Genomic DNA, 24,835 nt, shown 5'->3' with positions numbered 1-24,835 from the left:
CTTACTAGAAAGAAGAAAAAAAGTCCCTGATTTAACCTCTGACAGTATCGACTGATCACCTGTGAGCTCTTGATTCTTCCTCCTTTAGAGGAAATATTTTCTCATCCAAAGTGAGAATTTTAATATTCAAAGCAGATGGAAATCCCCTCTCAGCAAATATGTGATTTATTATCACTATCGATAAAACCTGAAGAGACATGACTGCAGTACATGTGATGGGAACACATCCAAAAGCCTTTCACATGATTCACTCACAACCAGCAAACTCTTCAGAAGTCTGACAGATTCGTTTCCAGGGAACCACCAACAATCATCTGCACACTGATCGAGTGCTCGCTGCGGCCTTCAGCACAGCTGCTACCACGACCGCTGTACTGCACTGACCCAATGCTGTTGTCGTCCTTGGATGAAGGACAACAACAGCATGAAACTATTTCTAACATCACTGAAGAAAAAAGATGAGAAACTAATCAGACTTCACCCCAAAATGATTCTTTGAGGTGAGTAACCCTGCGTCCGCAGCAGCGGTTTTAGTTTCTGTGTTCGCTGGGGGTGTGGCCTAACACTACCTGCTGATACAGCAATTTTGTCAAACTTAAAACTCAGAACCGAGATGTACCGACTAATCCACAAATCACGCTCTCACCTCTCTCGGGTACACCTGAGGGTTTACACATCGTAAAATCTGAGGTTCAGATGGTTTTACTACAAGTCAGAATTATAGTCTGACGTTTCTAATCTGGATTACCTTCCTCTAGAAAACAAACACACACACACACACACACACACACACACACACAAATTACAGCCTTTAAGCTTAATCGATACCTCTGCAGGGAATCTATGGACCTACGATTTTCTCTCTTTCAGTCAGTCTGAAAAATAACAGCAAAAGGAGGAGCAGGAAGCGACAGTGAACAGACTGTGCCATGTGTAGAGAGAAAAACTAAATCCAAACTAGAAATGCAGCAAATCAACAAGAATAAGGAAACACTGACCTCAAACTTCTGATTTTCCAACTTTAAAACAAAAGATTTGGCTTTATTTTCTTACATCACAGGTTATCTTGGCTGTTAATGTCAAATCTGCTGATGTACATCAATGAAATAACAGTAAAACACTCAGCCGAGTATTTCTGGAGCCAACGAGCAAACAAAGCAGCATTTAAATGTAACACCCGTCCCACGTTCTATTGAGAGGGGCCCTGGGTTCCTGTTGTTACTTTCCTATTGATACTCCCTTTTTAATGCTTATGGTATTAAATATGCAATAAAACTACACTATATGGAAATAAATCACACACAAGCAGGTATACATTCTTGAACACATTAAACATTTGCAATTAACTATCAATATTAATGAACAAATTGAAATAATGAGCTACTTATATAGCCAGGGCTATACCCTCCCCCTTCTGAATGTCTGAATGTCCCCATCAGACCTATTTTCATTAGGCCAGTTAAAATCTCACTAAAGAGTACTGGCTAGGGCATTAACATTTAGGAGTCAGGGTCGTAGCAAATCTGAATTACCATACCTCGGTAACTAATAGTCACAGGTCTGTCAGTGGGCCTTCCAAGTTCATCATAACTGAGGCGCAAAACAGGTCTCACTCTCCTTTTTGTTTGGAGGTCATAGGTTGAGTCAGCACCCCCAACTGAGATACTAGGTGTCGGAACATCTCTGTTCTCCAGCTCTTCAGCCTCCACCAAGTCTTGGTGTTGCTGTGAACTTTCCTCCGTCTGATCTACTACTACTGAGAGTTCTTCCCCCTGTTCCTCCACCTCGGACAATTCATGAACACTGGGATGATCACTTTCCATATGGTCAGGAAGGCTCACAACCTCCTCACGTCGAGGTTCAACACTGTCGCGAAAGGCTAAAGGAGGTTCATAGTAGACACACTGTTCTTCAGACTCTGAGGACCAATCATCTTCACTCAGATGCTCCAAATTTCTGTGTCTGACTTTCATCTTCACACCTTACTTGCTGTGCCCTGGGTCCTTGGTCTCTTTGGTCGCGCTGTCTTTTCTGATGGAGCAGACATCCTGACCATGTAACCAATGGGCAGCAGGTGATCCCTATGCACGGTCCTCACAATACCAGTTCCTCTCTCTGGTTTTACACGATACACAGGGAGATTGGGTAACTTGGCAATCACTATGTAAGGTAGTGAGTTCCATCTGTCTTGTAGTTTGTGCTTTCCTGTGAGGCCCAGATTCCGAACCAGCACCCGATCACCTTCCTCAAGTGTCTGATTCCGAACTCTCGCATCATACAGTCTCTTGTTTCGTTCATTGTTCCTGGAAGCTGCATCAGCGGCTAGCTGGTAAGCTTTTTGAAGTTCTTTTCTCATGTTAGCCACATACTGGTGGTGCTTTAAGTCATTTTCTTCATCTGACCCCACACCAAAACACAGGTCAATGGGTAGTCGCGCCTCTCTTCCAAACATGAGGAAGTAGGGCGAGTATCCTGTGGCATCATTTCTAGTGGTGTTGTAAGCATGTACTAGCTGGCTTATATGCTGGCTCCACTTAGGCTTTTTAGCTGGATCCAGGGTGCCCAACATTGCCAGCAAAGTACGGTTGAAACGCTCAGGCTGCGGGTCACCCTGAGGGTGGTAGGGTGACGTTCGGGACTTACGAATGCCCAGCAGGGTCAATAGCTCCTTAATGAGCTTGCTCTCAAAATCTCTACCCTGGTCTGAGTGAATGCGAGCCGGCAATCCATAATGCACAAAGAACTTTTCAAAAAGGACTTTGGCGACAGTCAGTGCTTTCTGATCTTTTGTGAGAAATGCTTGAGCATACCTGGTGTAATGATCAGTGAAAACCAGCACATTAGCCATGCCTTTAGAGTCTGGCTCAATAGAAAGAAAGTCTATGCAGACCAGGTCTAGAGGGCCATTACTGGTAATGTGCTGTAAAGGGGCAGCTTTCTGTGGGATGGACTTCCTAGCTACACACCTTCCACAGTTCTGTATGTATGTTGCAACTTCAGATGCCACTCTGGGCCAGTAAAACCGATCTTTAATGAGCTCTGTAGTTCGTTCTGTGCCCAGGTGACCAGCATCATCATGCACTGATTTTAGTACCATTGGCCGATACTTAGCAGGCAAGACGATCTGACTCACTTCTCGACCAGAGGGTCTTGTGGTGACTCTGTACAGAAGGCCACGCTTAACCTTTAACTTGGATCTTTCTCGTATCAGCAACACAACATCTGGGTTTGCATGCGTGGAAGCTGAAACACTTTGGTTTCTCTCAACCTGAGGTTTCACCACACCTATAACTGGATCAGAGTCTTGGGCTTCTGACAGTTCTTTCAGGCTTAGCTGTTCCAGCGGGCCCACTTCTATCTGAGTGAAGTTTGCATATAAAGCTGGAATGGCGTCTGGCGAAACACCCAGCTGGTCAACAAATCTGGTGGTGTGTTCTTGAAAACCATCTGTAGTGATCCGACGACACAAAGCTTTTACCCCAGAAGGTGGGATATCCACCCATCCATCTGTTGTGTCTCGCGGACTCCTGGACAGTGAGTCGGCATCCACATTTTCACGGCCGAGCTTATATTGAATGCTAAAATCATAGGTGGAGAGTGCTGCTAGCCACCGATGACCTGTCGCGTTCAACCTGGCAGTGGTCAGGACGTAGGTGAGTGGGTTATTATCAGTTCTCACCGTGAACTTAGCCCCATAAAGGTAGTCATGGAACTTTTCCACTACTGCCCATTTCAGAGCCAAAAACTCCAGTTGGTGAACTGGGTAGTTCCGTTCTGCATGACTCAACTTGCGGCTGGCAAACGCTACCGGGCGGAGTCCTTCTGGGCACTCTTGGTTCAGGACTGCTCCTAGCCCATCCAAACTTGCATCAACATGTAGGATGTATGGTTTGGCTGGATCAGCAAATGCCAAGACTGGAGCATGTGTGAGCTTGTAAACAATGTTCTGAAAGGCGTCATCACAAGCTGGGGTCCACCGATCACCAAAAGGCTCGGCAACTCGAAAGTAGCTATTTTGCTTTCCTTTAGTGACACCCTTTTTGCTACCCTGTGCAGGAGGATATCCCTTGGTCAGTTCTGTCAAAGGGCGGACTATGGCGGAGTAGTTCTCGATGAACCGCCGGTAGTATCCACAAAATCCGAGAAAAGATCTTAGGGATTTCAGATCAGTGGGTTTCTTCCAGTGAGTCACCGCACTCACTTTCTCAGGATCAGTGGCAACTCCAGAAGCAGAGACAATGTGTCCCAAGAACTTCACCTGGGGTTGGCAAAATTGGCATTTGTCAATGGAGGTACTACAGGTGGGACCAACACTCCAGCTGGGAGGTTTGTAGATTCGCCCACCTCCACCATTAGAATACTTTTGTCTAATGGCTGCTGTTGTTCCACCTTACAAACTGCATACTGTACTGCACAAGGAGGGATAGTGATTGGCCCGGGGCCTTGCCACTTCACATGACCCACCACGCCTGTTTGTTGGCTAATGAGTGATGAGGGCAGTTCTGAGGAGACTATATTTATCCTCAGTGAGTGAATCTCATCTTTCCCTCCTACCTCTTCACAATCTCTCAGCAGAGAATGCAGTTTCTGGGAGTTAGTGCCAATGATGACAGGAACCGGGTCTGGGCTCTTTGGATCTGGACACACCAAGGCCAAGACAGTGACTGTCTCTACAGCTTCCTTTGAGTTGGGGGGAAAACCCACCTCAACTGCCACACACCCCTTGTATGGGTAGTTGGAATCACTCAGTCCCCATATGGCGAGATCTTTTAAAGGAAGAATGGGCACATTGGGGATGAAACGGGAATACCAGCTCTCAAATATAATGGTGACTCGAGAGCCGCTGTCAAGGAGAGCTTTACATGGTTGTCCCTCTATGGTCACATCGGTCATCATGGACGGGCCAACCAATCCTTCTGGGAGTCCACCCTGTGAGGATGTGTGCAAGGAACTTTTCCGGATGGAACCGACCTGTGTGGGCTCAGAAGCGCCACCTGTAGCTCCTTTTCCCTCTTTGCTCCTACGAAGGGCTCCGAGTAGCCTCTGAATTACTTTGGCAGTGTTTTCAGGAGCCATGCAGTGGGTGGCAATATGGCCATTCTCCCCAGAAAGTTCAGAAGTAACTTTCTGAATCTTTTGCAGCATATGGTCTGTTTACCTTGCTTCGTCTGGCTCTCCCATCTCTCTTTGTTGGGTCAGTTTGGGTTAAACCCTGTGACACTGCCATAACGGTCAGCTGGTGTTGTAACTGTTGAACTTGCTGCTTTAACTGTTGGACTTCATTCTCCGCGCCAGTCTCAGCAACTTTCTTGGTTTGTTTCAACATTAGCTCGGCATCTGAGCGCTTGCTTGTTAACTCTTTAAGCTCAGAGCGTAACTCTTTGAGCTCGGCTTTGAGCTCTTGAACCTCTGTCGATTTGGCTTTTGTCTCTTCGCCAACTTTCACTTGTCTAACTGTGGTGTTTGACTCATGCCTCACTCTTGCATGGTCTTCTTCTTCTCGAATCTCACTGAGCAGCTTCAGGAAAGCGGGTGGCTCTTCCTTTCTTTCTCTGAGTCTTAGCTGCAGTAACATTATCTCTGACTCAGTTGCACCCCGTATAAGCTGGTCAATACGTGCACGGTCGACTCGATGGCTAGGGAGACCCCCTCTCTGCACTACCTTGGTCAGAGAGCGTTCCAGTCTTCTCAGGAAGTCTGACAGCTTTTCTCCTCGCTGTTGACCCAGGCTCCTGAAGGCGAGGTACAAGTCTTCACCTGACTCCAGGGATCCAAATGCACTTTCTAGAGACTCTACATAGCTCTCCGGGCTAGCATCAGGGTTATCTCGCCGTACAGCTTGGATGATCTCCAACACCGGTCCCTTTAGGCTCTCAACTACTCTCCTTCGCTTCTCTCTCTCAGAGCAGTCACACTCTTCAATCATCAGGCGAGCCTGCTCAACCCAGCTATCAAGGCTCTCTTCACCTGCTGGAGTGGGAGAGTGGCCAGAGAATATCCGCAGACGTCGAGATGCAGTATTCTCACTGGTAGGTCGCATAGTTTTCGCTAACTTGTCTCCGACTGCCTGAATGATGGATTCAGGGGAGTTTTCCTGTGGGGTTTCAGTAGACAGCAAGGCACTAACATCATCAATTGTTTTGCCTTCTTCTACCATTAGTTTCTTAAGCTTGGCTGAGAAGTCATCAACTGACCTCACAGATTCTGTGAGGAGGGAAATCTTCCAGACAGGACCTCCATTCAATGGCTGTACATGTGGTGGTATGCGGTCTGGCTGAGTAGCTTGACGGCATTCACACAGCACAAGGTTATTGCCTGTCTGGGTGTCTCTTAGTCTATCTCTCACTTTTACTCTTCCAAAAGCTTTCACTGACTGAGCTGTCTCTTCAATGTCTGATAAGTCAAAATCAGAAGGAACATCATGCAGTACAAAAGCCCGGTTTGGGTCTATACCTGCTTTACTGCACCAGCTACTAAGCTCAGGTGCAATTTGAGACTCTTTTCGAGTAGTTATCATACAAACCCTAATGCTGGTGTGCTAGGCTGTGAAAATCTGTAAACAAAATACTCCTTTAAAGAACAAACTAGAGAAGTTAAGCACGGGAGTATCCCAGCGGTGCCTCCATAATTGTGTAACACCCGTCCCACGTTCTATTGAGAGGGGCCCTGGGTTCCTGTTGTTACTTTCCTATTGATACTCCCTTTTTAATGCTTATGGTATTAAATATGCAATAAAACTACACTATATGGAAATAAATCACACACAAGCAGGTATACATTCTTGAACACATTAAACATTTGCAATTAACTATCAATATTCTGATTCTGATTCTGATATTAATGAACAAATTGAAATAATGAGCTACTTATATAGCCAGGGCTACATAAAGATGTAGTCAGCTCTCAGAGCACATCTCTCCTGTGCACGAGTCATGAGGTGGTGACTCAGTCATGTTTGATAAAGATCTTTAGTCCCAGTAAATCGATCAGATTCATGAGAAGCATCTTTATCCTCAGAAACAACAACAAACATCAGAATCATCTCAGTGACGATGACTTCAACACAGAAAAAACAAACTCGTTTCCCAGAAAGATTAGTCGTCATTACAAAACTACACAAACTGATGAATCACAAAATTTCACCTCGATCTACAAGCAGCTACGAGTGTGTGCATCGGCCTGGTTTACTTGTTAAATCCTGCACTGAGACCACAGGGCTCGCTCACACTGGTGTCAAACCTCCACGCCCTCACATCAAGCTGTGCGCTCAGTGCGAGCGGCTCCCGCTGAAGGGCGTGACACCTTCATCCAGTCTGCACGATCAGATCGCCTCAGGACGCTGCGAGCATGAAACTCCACACAGACAAATGTACAGAGAAGACTTTAGAGATAACTCAGCAACTGTTGATTCTGTTTATAGGCTCAATTCTTTCTGATTCCTGATGCTTTTCCAGGATCTAGATCTCGTCTTTTTATATCTGCAGAGATAAAAGAAGGTTTATTCCTTCAAAACTGTTCTTTTATATTTAAGGAAACATCAAACTTAAACTTTGCTTTTCTGACTCCATCAGAACTCATCTGCTTTCAGTGTGTTTGGAGTTTTTACTTCTCTGGTTTGTAGAAACGACTGAGAACAAAAAAAGAAACATTTTCTGTCTGGCAGGTTTGAAACGCCTCCGCACGTCGAATCCATTTAGTACATTTTGGTTACGCTTTGTTTCAAAAAGGAGGCGTGTCCAGTTTCACAGCCAGATACGCCGATTTGTCACATCCAGAGTGACAAGACGCCAACATCGGTGATCTTCACAGTCAGTCCATCTATTGTATGGCACAGTAAACCAACATAGAACTGAAATGAACAGATCAGTTCTCACAGACACCTGGTGGAGCTTTCTGACTGAATCAGCAGGATAACTGCAGTGATGCATCTCTGTCCTACAGAGGTTTTCGGCATCAATGCGACATCGAAACAGAGCAGAACAGAGCGTGTGACTCTGGTGCTTCATGTCATCATGTCACTGCTCTGCTGCTGTCACAAAAACGCCGCCATGATGAAAGGAAGTGATAAGCTGAGATGTTTACGATTCTTAAGGACTGTGTAATCTCTCTACAGACATTGTGGTGACTGCAGCAGGTACACAGCTGCAGGTTTTAAAATAGATGCATTTTTATCCTCTGATGTAAACACGACAGAAGCAGAGGAATAACTTAGATGTGCTGTGGCTGTTTTTCCTGAATAACCTCTCCTGATTTTGGATCCTCGTGGATCCTCAAAACTCATCCCAAAACAGACATGAGACGAATGTATGAGGAGGAAACATGCAGGTCACTCGTGAATCATGTCTGCATGCGAGGATAAAATATAATCCCTGAATCAGTCCGAGAGGAAAGCCGGGTGAAGGATTGCCGTGACATCCACACCTGAAGCCTTCGTCTAAACGTGACCTGCACTCTTCACCTGTTACAGAAACAATGTGAAGCTGTCAGTGATAGATTGCCTTGCAGTGAGATCACCGTGCAGACCCTGGTATGTTTATGATGACAGATGAGACCTGTATCCGAGTGCTGATGAATTCCTGCTGGAATCTGTAACCAGAGCAGCACTTTGAAACTTTCATGTTGGTTGGAGGAAGCAGGAAGTCGCAGCCTGTTCAGAGTCAGAGAGAAACACGAGGAACTCGGAAAGCTTTAGTGTCGAGAGGAAAAATACCAAAGTCTGTCCCTCTTCTTCAGAATCCACCTGTGAGACAGGTGTGCAGGCTTCATTTAAAGGCAGGGGAATTACTTCATTATTATATCCGGGTCCAAGTACATTCAGCTCCCAAAGGCCAAAGTTTGAGTTAAAAATGATCCAGATTCTTTCAGCTCTAATAAAACGATCAGTGTTTCTGTTCTCCAGATGTTAGACATGCATGGTAGAGGATTATGAGATTCGCAGGATGTTTGATAGTTTCCATGTAAAGATGATATAAACATTCAAAATGAACTAGAAAGAAAACCTGAGTCACAATAATGTGCAAAGTTGTTATCAGCCACAGAGCTATAAGCACATGAGAACAGGGCAGACAGAGGACGGGGTTGAACTTCATGTCGAGGGTCCCTGACAGCACGAGACAAACGCCGTCACATGACAGGAAGAAGACAATGAAAACAAACCAAACTTCAGCCAAGAACGTCTGAGAGGATCCATCATAGCACGAGGTCAGTCATTAATATGCTGCGTGGTTTGGATTATGTTTGAACCTTAGTTTCACTTTAACCTCACACGGAGCCCGAGGGCCGGATGCTGCACCATACCCAGGTCTGACGAAGAGGATGGTGCTCATCTTTATCACATCAGTGTGGTTATGGAGACTGTTGGAGACAAACTGGAACTCAGGTCTGTTAGCACAGCTGCCATGTTATTGATCAGATAATGTGGCCACGCCCCCAAGTCTTATTCTAAGTTAAACAGGTGACTTATAAAACAAATCGCCTGAGATTATCTACAGAGACCAAAACAGGCTTCGTTAACACTTCAGCTCCTGATGATGAATAATCAGATCCTACTGATCATCCAAACAAACACTCAGCATCATGAACGGCCTGATTTAGTTTACATCATAACAACGATCAGGCTCAAGCTTTATTCAGTTCGTCTCGTTACTCAGTGACTCAGTATTTTCTTAGACAATGTGGCGAGCACCATCTATATTTGGACTTCACAGGTAAACGTGTCACGCCCTGCACGGCAGGTTTTTAATGTTTTCTAATTACTGTCTCACAACAAACATGCTGCAGGTAACCTGACAATGTGCAACAACAACAGCTGACTCAGAGCTCCAACCATCAGCATGCTTAAGAGAAAAGACAGAGAACAGAAATATCCGGGTTAAATAAAGAGCTGGAAAGTCATCGTAACCACTTGAGGTCGAGTGGTTTATCTTTGAAACTCTAATTTAACCAGGAGCAGTGACTCAGAGGGGATAACTGCTCGTAGAGCTCCTCAAGGCGAGCAAGAACTAGACCAGCAGGGTGCCACAGATTCACTACCATCCTCTCAGACAAAGGTCCGTGTTATAATAACTCCATAAACATGCATTAGGAAACGTGGCTGCTCCGTAAATGTTAGCTAATGAAGCAAAATCAGTTTTATTCCACTGAGTGCTGGAGTACAAGGGGGTCAGTACCACCCCAGGCCCACCTTGATCTGAAGAGTTTGAGTTTGAATGAGTTATTTGAGGGCACGGGTCAGTCACTCATCACGGTCCCACACAGAGAAGACCTCGTGTGTCAAATTAACCATTTAATCTGCATATTTCTACAACACAACCTCCACCTTTCTCCTGCGGTGCCTGTTTAACTCCCTCGACATTTTTCTGGTGATGCACACAAAGCCGTGCATGACTAAACTAGCTCAGCTCAGAGCTGCTGCGTTCTGATTTCAAAAAAGCGCCAGAGGCGGTAAACAGCCACTCTGAGACGCTCACTTCAGCAGCTCCCTCGCTTCTGCAAACACAGAGCTGTAACTACCAACAGCGAGGTCCTGGGACAGTGAGGGGCCAAAGCCAGGCACGGGGGGTCTTATTTAGATTTTAGATCGATATACAGAAGATCAATATATTCAAGCATTACTTACAGTACAGGCTGCTTACCAACAGGCTGCCCTGATGCCTTGGATCACAATTAAATCTTCAAATAGATTAAATTAGTCTAAATGTGAGCAAATCTAAAAACATTAAAGAGACAGATGCCAGATAACAGACATACTTTGGCCTAATCTCCACTACGTTTGACCCAAATGTGTCCAAAGATGCAGATGTGGGACAGAGACATGTCTGTTATTTTGGAAAGCACAAACATGATCATAATATAAACACGTGAATCTGTGAAATAACGAAAAACAAAAACAAACATGGATGTGGGACAGTGCAAATCTAACCCGGGTAAGGAGCTCCCGTGTGTGCCACATGTGGGCTAAACAGAACACTGTCTGGCACTGTGACCTGCATCAGCGCGCGTTCAAAGCTGCATCACTGCGGACTGTGTGACCTCCGCTTACAGCTGAAGTCTGAACGCTCAGAATAACTTCAGTGAAAGTTCCTGTCTTACTTGTAGCTGCTGAAGCTCTCCAGCTCATCGGTGTCAGTGAAGAACACCTCTCCTCCTCCTCCTCCTCGGTCTTTGTCTTTGGATTTCTTCCGTTTCAGCTTGAACGGCAGCAGCCGCCGTTTCTTCTTTTCTTTCGGGGAATTGAGTGAAGAGTCCCCGGGTAGAGTCGGGTTGTCTCCCGGGCTGAGAGAGCCGGGGCTCCAGGGTAGCCCCCCCGGGATGTCCGCGGGGTTGGTCCCTGCACCCACTACATCTTTGAGGGACCCCGACCTCTTCAGCTCCTTCTTCTCCTTCTCCGGTGATTTGAGGCTGAATAGTTTCCGGACTTTGAGCGTGCTGGACTTACTCATGGTGTCCGCTGTGTGAGCAGGAGCACAGCTGCTCGCTGCAGGAGCACTCAGGCACTGACTCTCCGGGCGAACCTGCAGAGCGGGTTACCGCGAGCGCACGGACGTGCCCACACCGGGTGCGCGCAATCAGGTAGAAGAAAGGTGAACCAATAAGAGATCCCCAAAAGGAAAACACAAGACTGCACCTCAGACTTTAACAGTTCAAATAAAATCATATTTTATTGTTATTCTCTCTCTGCGCGCCTATCATAGACTGTATATAAAAGATGGAAGTAGGCACCATCACCAACTGTAATTTTTATCTGTTTGAAACTTTACAATAAAGTTGAACTTTAAACAGATGACTTTAAAAAAATAAACAAACATGTGTCATAAAGGTAGAAATTATCTACAGAGACCAAATCAGGTTTTTCTTTTTTAAATCAGACTGAACGTGTTTCTTTCTGCTGTGAAGTTTAAACTGTGGGACTGACTCACTGCTGGAGCCTCCGGTGGATGCTACAGGAAGTGCAACTTTTAATGCTAATTAAAAAATATGAAAGTTTGTTGTTCCAATCAGCTTCCACCTTGGCAGGCCTTCAGCTGGCGCCAGTGGGATAGCTGCATGAGTGAAGATGGTGAATGTTTGGGTTTAGTGCGAACAACTGCATCCAATTTCCACAGTTGGCCTAATGTTCGTCACTGGTCACCAGTTATCTCAATATCTCAATCGTATCCATATGGCGTTCAAAACACAGTCTGAGTACTCACAGCCAATCGTCTATCATGTCGGGCAGCCTTGTGGGATTTCAAACAGCTGTAGCCGCTGCTTGTTCTTCGATAAGCCGGGTCTGAGCCAGCTCCGTTCAGCCAGAACTCTGTTATTGTGGTTCCAAATTGGTAGATGTCGTTCAATGTCTTCCATCGAGAGTGTCACCAGACACACGACCCAACCGAGCATCGAGTATCCGGCAGCAAATGTCTCCGCAGGACAATCGGGCTCTCCCAAGCCCAGGAAGCTGTCAATTCCGTTACGGGACCAGTTGATCAAATCCATAATTCTTTAGGTTTTAAAGAACAAGACTGAGAAACTCTTTGAGGGTTAGAGTTAGACGAGACTAGACGAACACATAGAAGCAGCAGCAGGGACGATAAGGGAGAGAGAGGGGAAAGATGCGTCCGCCTGCTCCGAGAGCCAAAGAAACTCTCTTTGGACAGTTCATGACTGAGTGTGAAGCCATCAGCTTCCTCGTGTCGCGCACTCTGACCTCCACAGCAGCAGCATGAGCCCAAAAAGAGTCAGAGTGCCAACCTCTGGGGCTGAAATAAACTCAATGCAGGAGTCCACGACCTGCACCTGTTATACAAGAGATGCTTTTTAATGGTCGATTATATATAAATAGATATTATATTGAAGACATTTAAACTTAAGTGTGAATATTTTTACACTTAAGTCCAAATATTGATCACACACAGATACAAGTGAACAGATGAGAAGCTCACCTTGAACGCACCTCTCTGATTTTGTACTGAACTCTCTCATTCTTACCTCAGGACTGACATCGCTGTCGTCTCTGAGACACAAAAGACTTTTTCAGCAGGTACTCATCAGCTGAAACTTGAGTGTACAGATTCCCGGAAGATGGATGGATTTCAAAACTGGGATTGACTGTTGTTTCTGGGCTGATCAGAGAGAATGATGCCGAGGCCTCTGATACACTGATCACTGCACTGAGGTGTTCAGATCCAGAACTTTTTAAAAGCACTTCCTGAACATCATCAGGAGGCATGATGATCATAAAGTCTTTGTAGGTTGCTGTGGAAGAGAGGGCCACTGATGCTGCAGTCACTGTGTGCTTCCTCTGCTGCCGTCAGTGCAGCTGTGGGGCCTTCAGGAGGTTTTTTGATGCAGACAGTGGTGAACAGCACAACATGCTGTCAGAGAGTCTCTGCAGAAATGAGACATTAAGACCAAGTACATAATGTGTGTGACAGCACCAACATGCTGGAGTACTGGGGTAAGCAGGTCTGGTCTAACTGGGCAGTTCAGGAGTTGAATTGTCTTTAATAAAGTCCCACAGAAGCACTGGTTACATCCAAGTTCTTTCCAGTCTTAATTCAGTGCAGAGATAGTTGAATGGAGTCAACGGAGTCATAGATCATTACAGAAACAGTCACACCAGCGTCAATTTGTTGGCACCAGCAATAACTCAAAATGTCCACAAGAGGCCACTGTAGACCTTAAATAGCACATGATGGCAAAACTGTTTAATTAAACAGTGGAACAGTCCTTTAACTCATTCCAGAGGGGTTACGGGGGGTTATGACCCCCCCAATAATCAGACCCAACCAATATAACTCCCCCAATAAAATAATGAATTATCTCGCATAATTAGGCTGTTGATCTTCTTTACTCATTTCAGGTATTACCAGCAAAATAGTTGCATGTTTAATCATCTGGGAATTTACCCAAATTTACTTAATTATTTAGACAGAGATCTTGACACCCCCCCCCCCCCCCCCCCCCCCCCCCCAAATGTGCAGCACAAAGTTACACCAATGTTCTTAATACAGGTGGATGTAATTATCGTGGCCACTGCTATTGAATTTGTACTAAATATAATCTTGCCACCATAACGTCAAGAGTACAGTAAAAATTGATCAGTGTGACATATAATCTTCACATGCCTGAACAGGTGTAACCACAACCACACGAAGTTGGGTTAAAACGGCAATGCTGTGCAACCGAATATCGACTCTGTAGTAACACAAAGAGGTAACGAAGCAGAATCCAGTAGAAGGAGGAAGATGTTGCAGCAAAGCTGAGGAAGATCAGGTGATTGTCTGGCAGGTAAACAACAGGTCTGAACTGACACCTGCCTGGCCATGAGGAGTGATGGCCTTCCCCAAATTGTTTTCTCAATTCCTGTTTCTCTATCAGTCACGATATCTAAACGAGGATGTGGTCTCAGCTCGTGAAATCAAACTGAATCAAATGTAAATGTCATTAAATGTGTCCTTGTTGGTCAGCGATAGACGGAGGAGACACTCTGTATCCTCCAGCCTCAGAGTGGACGTGACTTATTTATGGACAAGTCATTCCTATTTACTCAAACTCCCTGCACTCAGCGTTGTTGAGCAGCGTTGTTGGGTGCTCTGTGTAAATATGCTTCTGCCCTGCTTGTGGTGCTGTTTGTCTGTGATACAGCTGTCATATAGATGTTGGTCTGACACACTACAAGCTATGATAAGTATCTAAATGGCCTTTACACAGATGGCTGTAAAACCTGGTTTTACTGCAGTTATTAATTGTTAATCATTGGCTGAGTGCAGCATGCTGGTCTATACCTTTATGTTGGTAAAGAATAAATTCAGTGTCTAACTCAAGTCTAACACAAAAGTTCCAACTTTGTTCACTTTGTCATGAAGCTGCTCTTCATCAGAAAGTGAACAAAGTTGTACTGAGGAATGAAGAGCACAGGAGGAGGCCTCTGCTGTTTGACATGAGCAGCGTCACTCTGCAGCTCTTTGTGCTCCACCTGTAGCTGCTGCTCATCCATCAGCATCTAACAGGTCACTTTCAGTGTTTCAGGCCCTGCAGGATCGTGTTTGCAGTATGTTTGTATGTTTGTTTTAGAACAGTGATCATTTTAGAACCGCTGACAGCTACAGAGACGACCAAAGATCATCGTGAGCTGTTTTCAGGGGGCGGAGCTACAGGTCACATGTACAGGTGGGAACAGAGTTCACTCTAAAGCTCTATAACAGACTGACCTCCACCATCAGACTCACTGCTGCATGCAGTACTTCTCATCAGCACAGCACGCAGGTAAACCTCCATCAACTTTCCAAGTTCTGTCTGCAGAATCTACTGTGACGGTCCCGGGTCAGTTTACGTTTTACTCTTTGAATGATGGTTTTCTGTTGTATTATATTTATTGTTCCTGGTTTCTGTTCTGTCTCTGTGCCTCGCCTCATGTTTCCATGTCTCAGTGTCTAGACTGTGTCATGCTGAAAGTCTCATGCTTCCTGTTTTATTGTGATAGTCCCTGTCCTGCGTTCAGTGTATTGAGTTTTGCTTCTCTGTGGCCCTATGTCTACTTTGTTTATTGCTGGTTCATCTGTTCTTCATCCTCTGCTTTCCTCTGTCGATGTTTCCATGTCTCAGGTTCTGTGTTCCTAGTTTCAGGCTTTTGTAATGTTTTATATTTTCCTCATGTTCTTTAGTTTAGCTTTTCCGTCCCCCTCGTCGTTGTTGCTTTGTAGTATTTCTGTTTAGCCAACGTAAAGACTCGCCTTTCGTTAATACCCACCTCATCGCCGTGTGTCTGTGCCTCCTCTCTCATCTCCACACGGTCTGCCTCACAGACTGTGATATCATCTCACCTGTTCTTACTCTGAACATGTCGTGTTTGTCTCAAATAGGTACGATGTGTACAATCATTTGTGTGTAACTGTTGAGGACTCACAAGCGCGTGCTTCAATCCACACACAAATACGAAACAATCTGACCACAAAACTATTTTACATCACCTGTCAGATCAAAGGAAATAATATTGTGATTAACAGAGATTGGAAATTATAGTTTTAATAAAATAAGGAAAAACACAAAGTTTAAATCATGTTTCACTGAAACAGTCTTCAGTCTTTACATTAGACTGTTTGTAGAAAACAAAAATGTAACACGGGTAGTTTCTTCTCTACAGCCATCAGGGACCAGCGTGAGTCTTCAGCCTGAGCGTGAATCAGTTACAAGAGAAATGAAGAAAGCTCTGCAACACACCGACAGACCATCAGATGTTGGAAAGATCATGGAGTCACTACAGGACAACAACACCCAACTAAATATCGCGATCACAGGAGAATCTGGCTCTGGGAAATCCACCTTTGTTAACGCTCTCAGAGACCTGTCCGATGGTGACGAGGGAGCTGCTCCTACTGGTGTTACAGAAACCACCTCAGAGGTCGCACCGTACCCCCATCCAAACTATCCCAATGTTACTTTTTGGGATCTCCCTGGAATCGGCACCACCAAGTTTCCAGCTGAAGAGTACCTGGAGCTTGTTGGATTTGAGAAGTTTGACTTCTTCATCATCATCTCAGCCGTTCGCTTCAGAGAAAATGACGTGAAACTGGCTCAGGAGATTCAGAGGATGGAGAAGAAGTTCTAGTTTGTTCGCTCAAAGATTGACAACGATTTACGAGCTGAAGAAAGAAGTCAGAGAGAGTTTAAGGTGGAGAAGACTCTTTCACAAATCAGACAAGACTGCATTCAAGGTGAGTGTCACATGAGATCATTTATAAGAGTGAGACCAGTTTCTGGATTTAATGATGGTGATGCAGTTGTTGGAGAGTTCAGGCCACAGTTGGACAGTTAAACTCTGTTTGTTTTATGACTGTGTGGCTGCAGGATGCTGGACTGCTTTAGTTCATCCTCTGTTAATCTCCTTCCTTTAGGCCATAGGTGTCAAACTCTGGCCCGTGGGCCAAATTTGGCCCGCAGCCTAATTACATTTGGCCCGCGAAGCCATACCAAATTACTATTAGAGCTGGCCTACTGGTATTATACAGCTAATATATATATTGTTTAGTATTAAGCTTTGCTTGTTCCATATTCAGTTTTTCAGCAAAACGTGTTTGAGTCCATTAGAAAAGATTCATTCTTATATCTGGAGGAATAAATATATTTCAATAAATATTAACGTTAGCCCGCGACATTGTTTCAGTTTTGAATTTTGGCCCACTGTGTATTTGAGTTTAACACCCCTGCTTTAGGCCAACTTTCTGCTGATTGGCTGCCCCTCACTGACACACACGTGCACGTTTCTTTCCTTCTCTGACGCAGGACTCACAGGATTAGGCATCAAGACTCCGCAGGTCTTCCTGGTGTCCAGCTTTCAGCTCCGCCAGTATGACTTCTCCCTCTTACACAAAGCCTTAGAGAGCGGCCTTCCTGAAAGCAAGAGAGATGCTCTGCTGTTGGCCACGCCCAGTATCAGCCGCGAGATCATCAACAAGAAGAAAGAAGCTTTCAAGGTAAGATTGTACTGTCAGCCACTCTGTCTACAGCTTTACTGGAGTCTGATCAGCATACTCAAGGCTTTTTTTCTTAATCTGCCCTCACTCATCATAACATCAGCATTCACTCGAACAAAGGAGGTTATCAGCCAAGGTTTATCAGTCTAAGAGCAAATTCATATAAGAGAGGCCAGGGTGACACCATGCAACAGACCTGAACACGTTTGATTCTACAAATAAAGAGAAAACTATGATGTTAGAAACATAAGAAGAGACAAAGAGAAGAAGCAGAAGCAGATAATCTCAGTGAGATGACCCATGTGACGAGTCTGAGGTTCACATTGAGGCTTATACAGTTTATGGGTGAAAATATTTACCTCTGTTGTGGGGACATCACCGTTTATAAATCTGATATAACTGTGTCTACATGAAGACACTGTCTTTCAGCAGAATCATAATAAACATCTCAATTTTCTTAAAGCCCCAAAAGCACAACATACGATGTAAGACGCGCTAATGTTGTTTGTTTTTGTGCAAAATTACCATGAAATCTTACATAATTAAAATTACTACAATATTAATAATATGCTATAATTATTATATAATTATTATTACTCGCTGCCTGTTATTATAGTGTGCCTTCTTTAAGTATTTGTAAGTAATAACACTGTAATTTCAAATAAAATACATAAAAAATCTTTTTAATTACAGAGAACTTTTTCTTTCGATTGGGGAAATTTTTATAAACTGTTATTGAAATTTGTTTTTAGAATAAATTTCAATACTTCGGTGCTTTAAAACTAAAAAAGTGTAAGTTGATTTTGTATCAATATAATTCGACTCAAAAATAGATTAAAAGTAAACACAGACAGACCTAAAGGTGTGCGATGCACATGAATATAATAAAATACAATAAAGTGGCTCAGTTCACAGCATGCTAAGCTATTGTAGTCAATTCTCTGTGGAATATTAAGCAGAGTGTGTCATGTTTTGTGTGATGATGATGTAAGATTAAATAAAGCAAAAGAACCCGAAAAAAAGCCCCAAAGTTTAAAGTTCCTCTTTTTTCATTCCAGGTATCAGACACAAGCACAGACAACCAATTTGAAATTGAAACTGTGAGAGAAGAAATTAAAGAAGCTCTGCTGAACAATGACAAATCGCTGGCTATCACAAAGATCAAGGAGTTACTGGACAAGGAGAGGAACACTCCACTGAATATCGCCATCACAGGAGAATCTGGCTCTGGGAAATCCACCTTTGTTAATGCCTTCAGGGGCATGGACAACAGAGAGGAGGGAGCAGCCCTGACCGGTGTTGTAGAAACCACCTCAGAGGTCACACCGTACCCCCATCCAAACTATCCCAAGGTTACTTTATGGGATCTCCCTGGAATCGGCACCACCAAGTTTCCAGCTGATAAATATTTGGAGCTTGTTGGATTTGAGAAGTTTGACTTCTTCATCATCGTCTCAGCCGATCGCTTCAGAGAAAATGACGTGAAACTCGCGCAGGAGATTCAGAGGATGGAGAAGAAGTTCTACTTTGTTCGCTCAAAGATTGACAACGATTTATGAGCCGAGAGAAGAAAGAGAAACTTCAGCAAAGAGGAGACTCTTAGGAAAATGAGGGAAAACTGCATTCAAGGTGAGACTGATTTGTGTGTTCATCATCTCATACCAAAAACGTTTGTTCACCAAAGCTTACTGAGAGAAAGCTGCTTGAACATCACCATCCAGGGTGATAGATGAGGTACAGCCCAGACAGGAGGAGGATGATTGTCCTGATGATGGTGACATAGCTGCTGAAGAAGTCAGGCAGATGCTGGATAGATGAACTTTGTTATAAGGAAACTTTATTATACTTATTATAGTGTTTGGGAGGATCTTGCAGTCTGATATTGTCAGGTGATTTTGTATTAAGATAGTTCTCGATGAGCTTTAGTCACAGACGTCAAAATCATTTTTGTTGCAGTCGATAGCTTAAATGTTACACATAAAGTGGCACAGTGTATTTTAAAATATAACTATTTAATAAGGAATATATTGCAACAGTAAGCTATAAAATCACCAATATGAAAACACGACTCCAGTCTGTATGTGGTGGCTTACAAGTTACACTATGAGTTCAAATCCTTTACACATGTATGAAGTCAGTCGGCTCACTGAATCTGCTGAAAGATAAAATGCAGTTTTAGATGTTTTTATTATTTTGTATCTTATCATCATACTGTTTGTTTTTTCTGTGTCAGGACTCAGAGATTTAGGCGTTGAGGCTCCACAGGTGTCCCTGGTGTCCAGCTTTGAGCTCCACCTGTACGACTTCTCTCTCTTACATGAGACCTTAGACAGAGACATTCCTGAACACAAAAGACATGCTCTGCTGCGCGCCATGCCCAACATCAGCCTGGAGATCATCGACAAGAAGAAAAAAACTTTCAAGCGCCGATTGTATTGGTTGTCCGCTCTGTCTGCAGCTGTAGCTGCTGTTCCAGTTCCTGGGCTTTCTATTGCTGTTGACATAGCGGTGCTAGTTGGTGCTGTCACGGATTACGTCTTTGGGTTTGGTCTTGATATCAAGTCTCTGCAGAGACTGTCTGCCAGCACAGGCGTGCCATACGCCGATCTGCGTGCCGTCATCGTTTCTCCGCTGGCTGCGGTGAAAATATCGAAAGAGCTCCTCCTGAAAGTGTTGAGCCAAATTGCAGGAGCAGCTACATTTATGGCACTGGAGGAAGTTTCCAGATTCATTCCAATAGTTGGAATCCCGCTGGCAATGGTGTTCTCTTTTACCACAACTTACAGACTTTTGAATTTCATCCTCAACCAGCTCGCTGAAGACGCCCAGAAGGTGTTTAAAAAAGCTCTGGGTCTGAACACCTCAGTGTGATTTAAATAGTTAAAGGTGATAAAGTGACACGTTTAAAACAGAAGGGTATGAAATAAAATTCCTAAATCATTGAATATGCAGTGAATCCAGCTGTAAACCAGCATCCTTACAGCTGATCAGTGCATCAGAGGCCTCAGCAGGTCTCATGTCCTCAGAAACAACAGAGGAACCTCTCCCACCTTTACACAGCAACACAATAATGTGGCCTTTATATCCATCCATCCTGCCTCCATTCATCCATCCATCCATCCTGCCTCCATCCATCCATCCATCCTGCATCCATCCATTCTGCGCAGGTGCGTCCGCCCTCCCTGCATGGCACCGCAGGCCACGCCCCACCACACATATAGTTAGGGCTGGATCAGGAGACCCTGAAGTTACGCTGTGTAGCAGGGGTGTGGTCTTTGGCTCTGCTTTGGGGTCCTTAAGGACTAGAAAAGCGCTATACAAATGCAGGCCATTTACCATTTTACCATAAACAATTCTTGACCTAGTAGGGGTGCTAAAAGATGTTCTTAGAGTGACTGCACATTTCTGTTTTTTGGGGGGTTTGTTTTCTTTTTTGTTGTTGTTATTTGTTTGGTTTTTTTTAACAATTATTTTATTACGCAATGATTCAATTTTCACAGGCCAAAACATGTGCTGTAATCAAAATGCTGATAGGACATATCACATTGGAAAAACATTTGGAGTAATTTTGGCCCACGTGTCTTTGGGGGGTTTTTGAGCATGAATCGCTTTCATAAGTTCATGCCACAGCATCTTAAACGAATTCAGGTCAGGACTTTGACTAGACCACTCCAAAGGTTTCATTTTGTTTTTGTTAATGTGATTTTGCACAAAGTAAATAAACTTGAAAACTGAAATGAATTACCATCTTATAATCTGATTGTCTTTTATGCACACCAATGTCATGCTGCCTAGCTGTTGTTCTGGATTTCTGCTCTGGTTCATGGTCATTTGTGTTTCCTCTGTATTTTAGACTTTAAATAAACCTCCTAAACAGTTCCTGCCTGCCTGGGTATTTCAACCCAGATCCTCTTTCCTGTTATCAGTGAACATCCCTGATGGTGTTTCTGCACTTGCATGCATGTGTTCATCTATTAATTTAACCAAATCTCTCACACAAAACAACCTAGATTCATAAGGAGCATTACAGACCAGAGGCAAATCACATAAATCTAATTTTGGGATGTATGGCTTTACTGCCCCTTTAATTTCTGGTATTGGTATTGTTTATTGTTATTTGGGTTTGAAAGAATTTTAAGGAGACTTACAAGAGGTACAAGAAAGGAAATTACACATTGTCTTTATTATAGAAAAGAAATTGTTACACTGACCAACAAAGTTTAAAATTTACTAGCACTTCATTATTTAAGTCTTTGAAGAATACATTTTTAGAAATTAAAAAAAATCTCCCATTCAATAACACATACAACAGAGTTTATGCTTTTAAACAGAAAAAAAATACAATGTGGTCCACCCACAGGCCTCAGATGTTTAGCATAAATGTTAACAACCAAATGGATTCTTAGAGCAGATGAAAGAATAACTGGAAGTACACAGAGTGTTACCCCAACCATCTGGAATTAGAAAGAGACAAATCAAAATTAACACTAAATTAATCAAGGCAGTGGTTTTTATCAGCAATTAACAGCATTTAAATAGAGGTCAGCACCTATTGATTCTTATTTAAAAATATATTCATTTCATCCAAGTTGAAATATTTCACCTAGATTAACACCCCACCTGCAGTTACCCTGTGCCCCAGCAGTTTGGCATTCTCTGCAGCAGACTGACAAATTCTGCACCGTTATTCCCAGTAAACAAACCCTTATGTGTTTGGGCACAATAATACACTTTACTGACACACTGTATATCAGATTTAACAAAATGGCATACATTTAAACACAGGGTGTGTCAGTCTCATAGCTTGAAAGAAGCCATGTATCAAATTTGATCTGAACTGACATATCAAGGTTAACTCTACAGGCAATGCTCTATGTAAGAAAATAAAATAATATAACATTTTCAGATGCTGATATTACTCACAGGTGGATCGTAGGAAGAGGCAAGGGTAGCTGCTGGAAGAGGACTGGCTGTACCAGTTGGTGTAATAGAAACCCTCACGGTCAATCCAAAGCCACTGGTTCTGAGATGCAAAGAACATATGTGTGAGGGAGTGTTGACTTAGTCTCTTCATTTATTCTCATATCCATTCTGTGTAAGTCTAGACCCACTTCCGACCAGGACCAAAGTTTGATCTGGACTGACTGAGGTGGTGTTTCTTTTTTTCTAAAACTCTACCTGCAGTCTGAAACCTCCCAGCCAAGCAGTAGTCTGACCCGCTGTCTGTGTCATCTGTTGGAGGAAGCTGTACTCTCTGAGGTTGGTAACTGAGGCCAGATTGCCACCCAGACTATTGCAGTACTCCTATTGGATAGATGAACATAAAGAGATGTATCATTAAGCTGCAGTGTGAACTTAAAGCTCTGTGAGTCATGTGGGAGACTGACTGTCCTACAAATATATACAATCACCAAAGCTTTAGTTCAGGTGAAGAAGAGACCGCCATTTCTATGATTTCCATGAAAGGGTGTTTCTAAAAATTTGCTCAGCTAATTCAAAAACCATGGAACATCTCATTGTTCAGGTGTAAATGTATAGTTGAGCTCAATGACAGTACCTCAGCAGAGAACCAGGACCTGGGACTATTGATGAACTTGAAGCAGCGAGGACCATAGCTGAACCAGCCATCTGGACAGAAGCTAAAACGAGCTGCAGGCAGACAGTGATGAATACTTCATTATTGTGTCTACTTTTGTTTCTTTACTTTTGATCATGCTTTTATAGCATGTTTAACAGCCTCAAAAACCATATTAAAATGACATTTTAATGGGTGAGAAAATGTATTTAAAGTAAAGTAAAGTAAGTAAAGACATTTGACAAAAGGTAAAATTCCTATTGCTCATCAGTTTCACCACAGCATTCTTTCCAATCAATCCTTAGTTGGGGTGCCAAAAATATGGGCACTATATTTAATAAGCTTACACATTCATACATATCCAAACTTCTCTACTGTGGCCTGCAGAGAGAGGTGTTTGAATTTGATTTGACTATTTGTTGCTGTTAATTAAAAGCTTATTTACCAGTGAACTAAACAAGGTCAAAAAGGGAAGTGAAAGAGTCTTACCTTGAGGTTTGGCTGCTCCTTCAAACTCCTGGGCTGCACAAAAACAAATTAACACAATCAGTGATAAAAAGGAAGATATATATCATTTTAAGAATGTTCTCATTGGTTCCTACACACAACATGTGAAGCACTTTACAATGTGACTGACTCTAAACTAGATATGTTAGCTGACTGTGAGCACGTGTGACTTCAAAGACTACGTCAGGCACCATCACCTTATTTATTGTGAATGTTTTCAGCTGCCTTCATGAGAAACTGAAATTGCATACAGGTCATTTATGTGCCTTGTAATGAGGCCAAGTTAAATATGTGTGAGTTGGTTAAGGATGCACATTGCTAACCTTCAAACTGTGTAACAGTGAAATTCAAAGCAACATTCAAGTTGTAACTGTACTGAAGATACTACACTTGAAATTTGAGATCATATTGAAGTCTAAGGTTGTGGTGCTGAAACGCTGGTTGAACTGTAGTCAGACTGTTTTGATTATTTATTGTGTGTTCTCTTGTCTGTCACAGTGCAGGCTAAGTATGACACAAAAGCCAACAGCGAAGGGGACACTGACCACACGTGTGTTGGTGTTAGATTCTGTTCTCACTGTCTTTGTACGTCTTAAAAGAAACACTTTCAACACTCACCTGAAGTCTGCTGATTGTCTTCAGCTGGAACTGCAGAGAAAAATGACACAGTCAGTAAAAATGGTGCATTAGTGAGTCTCCCATCACTTCTTCAGGGTTGGCTGATTTACTGATGAGCAGGTTTGTTTGAGTCTGTGTGTGCTGAATATTACCTGCCAGTGCAGCATAGAGGAGAGCGGAGAGGAGCAGGACAGTCTTCATGTTGATCCTCTGTTATGAAATAAACAAAAACAGCCAATGAATATCCAGAAAGAGCACAGGCATGAAGTCAGTGAATGAAAAGTAGGATTCTTACCTGTCAGGTAAAGATGTTGTTCAAGTATCAGCTGAGTGATGCAGTAATGACAGGGAACTTCTCTGGTCTTTATATACGTAAACTGAGTCACATCAGGTCACGTTCCTGTGGGCGTATGCAGGCCAGGAAGATATTTGCAGAGTGCACATAAAGGTATGTACTTGAACTCTGATCTGTTTGGTAAACAGGAAGTTATTGATGTGTAAATTGTATCTGGCACATGTATTGTGATACATGACCTCATGTTGTTTTGACTTGGTGCAATACAAAAGCAGTGAACTGAAATCTATTGAACATTAACAGTGGTCGTCAAAAAATGACACACTTCATGGTCTTGAAAATGTATTTCCACCTGTTAGTTTGTACATGATAGGCATGTAACAA

At 43.4% G+C, this 24,835-nt stretch overlaps 2 protein-coding genes and 1 pseudogene across 4 annotated transcripts in view; 1 reads left to right on the top strand and 2 right to left on the bottom strand.

Annotated features, from left to right (window-relative positions):
* The window catches only part of LOC308389044 (uncharacterized protein), a 52,623-nt gene extending 41,110 nt beyond the window's left edge, over window positions 1–11,513 (bottom strand). For both annotated transcript variants that reach the window (XM_080870168.1, XM_080870169.1), the window contains exon 1: window positions 11,092–11,513. In XM_080870168.1, the coding sequence (XP_080726294.1) occupies window positions 11,092–11,441 (350 nt within the window). In that variant the 5' untranslated portion in view covers window positions 11,442–11,513. The remainder of the gene's footprint in view (window positions 1–11,091) is intronic.
* Window positions 11,514–15,193: 3,680 nt separating this feature from the next.
* Window positions 15,194–21,117, top strand: LOC308389895 (interferon-inducible GTPase 5-like; annotated as a pseudogene). The gene is made up of 5 exons (XR_013974742.1): window positions 15,194–15,249; window positions 16,127–16,697; window positions 17,266–17,456; window positions 18,515–19,085; window positions 19,690–21,117. The product of XR_013974742.1 is annotated as an interferon-inducible GTPase 5-like (transcript).
* Window positions 21,118–21,709: 592 nt separating this feature from the next.
* LOC308389785 (ladderlectin-like) lies at window positions 21,710–24,489 on the bottom strand. The gene is made up of 8 exons (XM_080871311.1): window positions 24,452–24,489; window positions 24,309–24,366; window positions 24,157–24,186; window positions 23,521–23,553; window positions 23,014–23,105; window positions 22,635–22,760; window positions 22,380–22,479; window positions 21,710–21,910 (listed from the first exon to the last, which is right to left on the bottom strand). Exons 2-8 carry the CDS (start codon window positions 24,355–24,357, stop codon window positions 21,840–21,842), a joined length of 501 nt encoding a protein of 166 aa, XP_080727437.1. The 5' UTR covers window positions 24,358–24,366; window positions 24,452–24,489; the 3' UTR covers window positions 21,710–21,839.
* Window positions 24,490–24,835: the final 346 nt, after the last annotated feature.

The sequence above is a fragment of the Rhamphochromis sp. 'chilingali' genome (genome assembly GCF_963969265.1).
Source record: "Rhamphochromis sp. 'chilingali' genome assembly, chromosome: 21".
NCBI classification, from domain to species: domain Eukaryota; kingdom Metazoa; phylum Chordata; class Actinopteri; order Cichliformes; family Cichlidae; genus Rhamphochromis; species Rhamphochromis sp. 'chilingali'.
The sequence above is the reverse complement of the archived record's forward strand: the minus strand, read 5'-3'. Positions and strand labels throughout refer to the sequence as shown.

Excerpts from the sequence above, each read along its gene's own strand:
- LOC308389785 (XM_080871311.1), bottom strand. The coding sequence starts at position 24,357 with ATGAAGACTGTCCTGCTCCTCTCCGCTCTCCTCTATGCTGCACTGGCA. Across the intron at positions 23,554-24,156 it reads AGACAATCAGCAGACTTCAG|CCCAGGAGTTTGAAGGAGCA; the intron begins GTGAGTGTTGAA and ends GTTTTTGTGCAG. Across the intron at positions 22,480-22,634 it reads TGGGAGGTTTCAGACTGCAG|AACCAGTGGCTTTGGATTGA; the intron begins GTAGAGTTTTAG and ends TTTGCATCTCAG.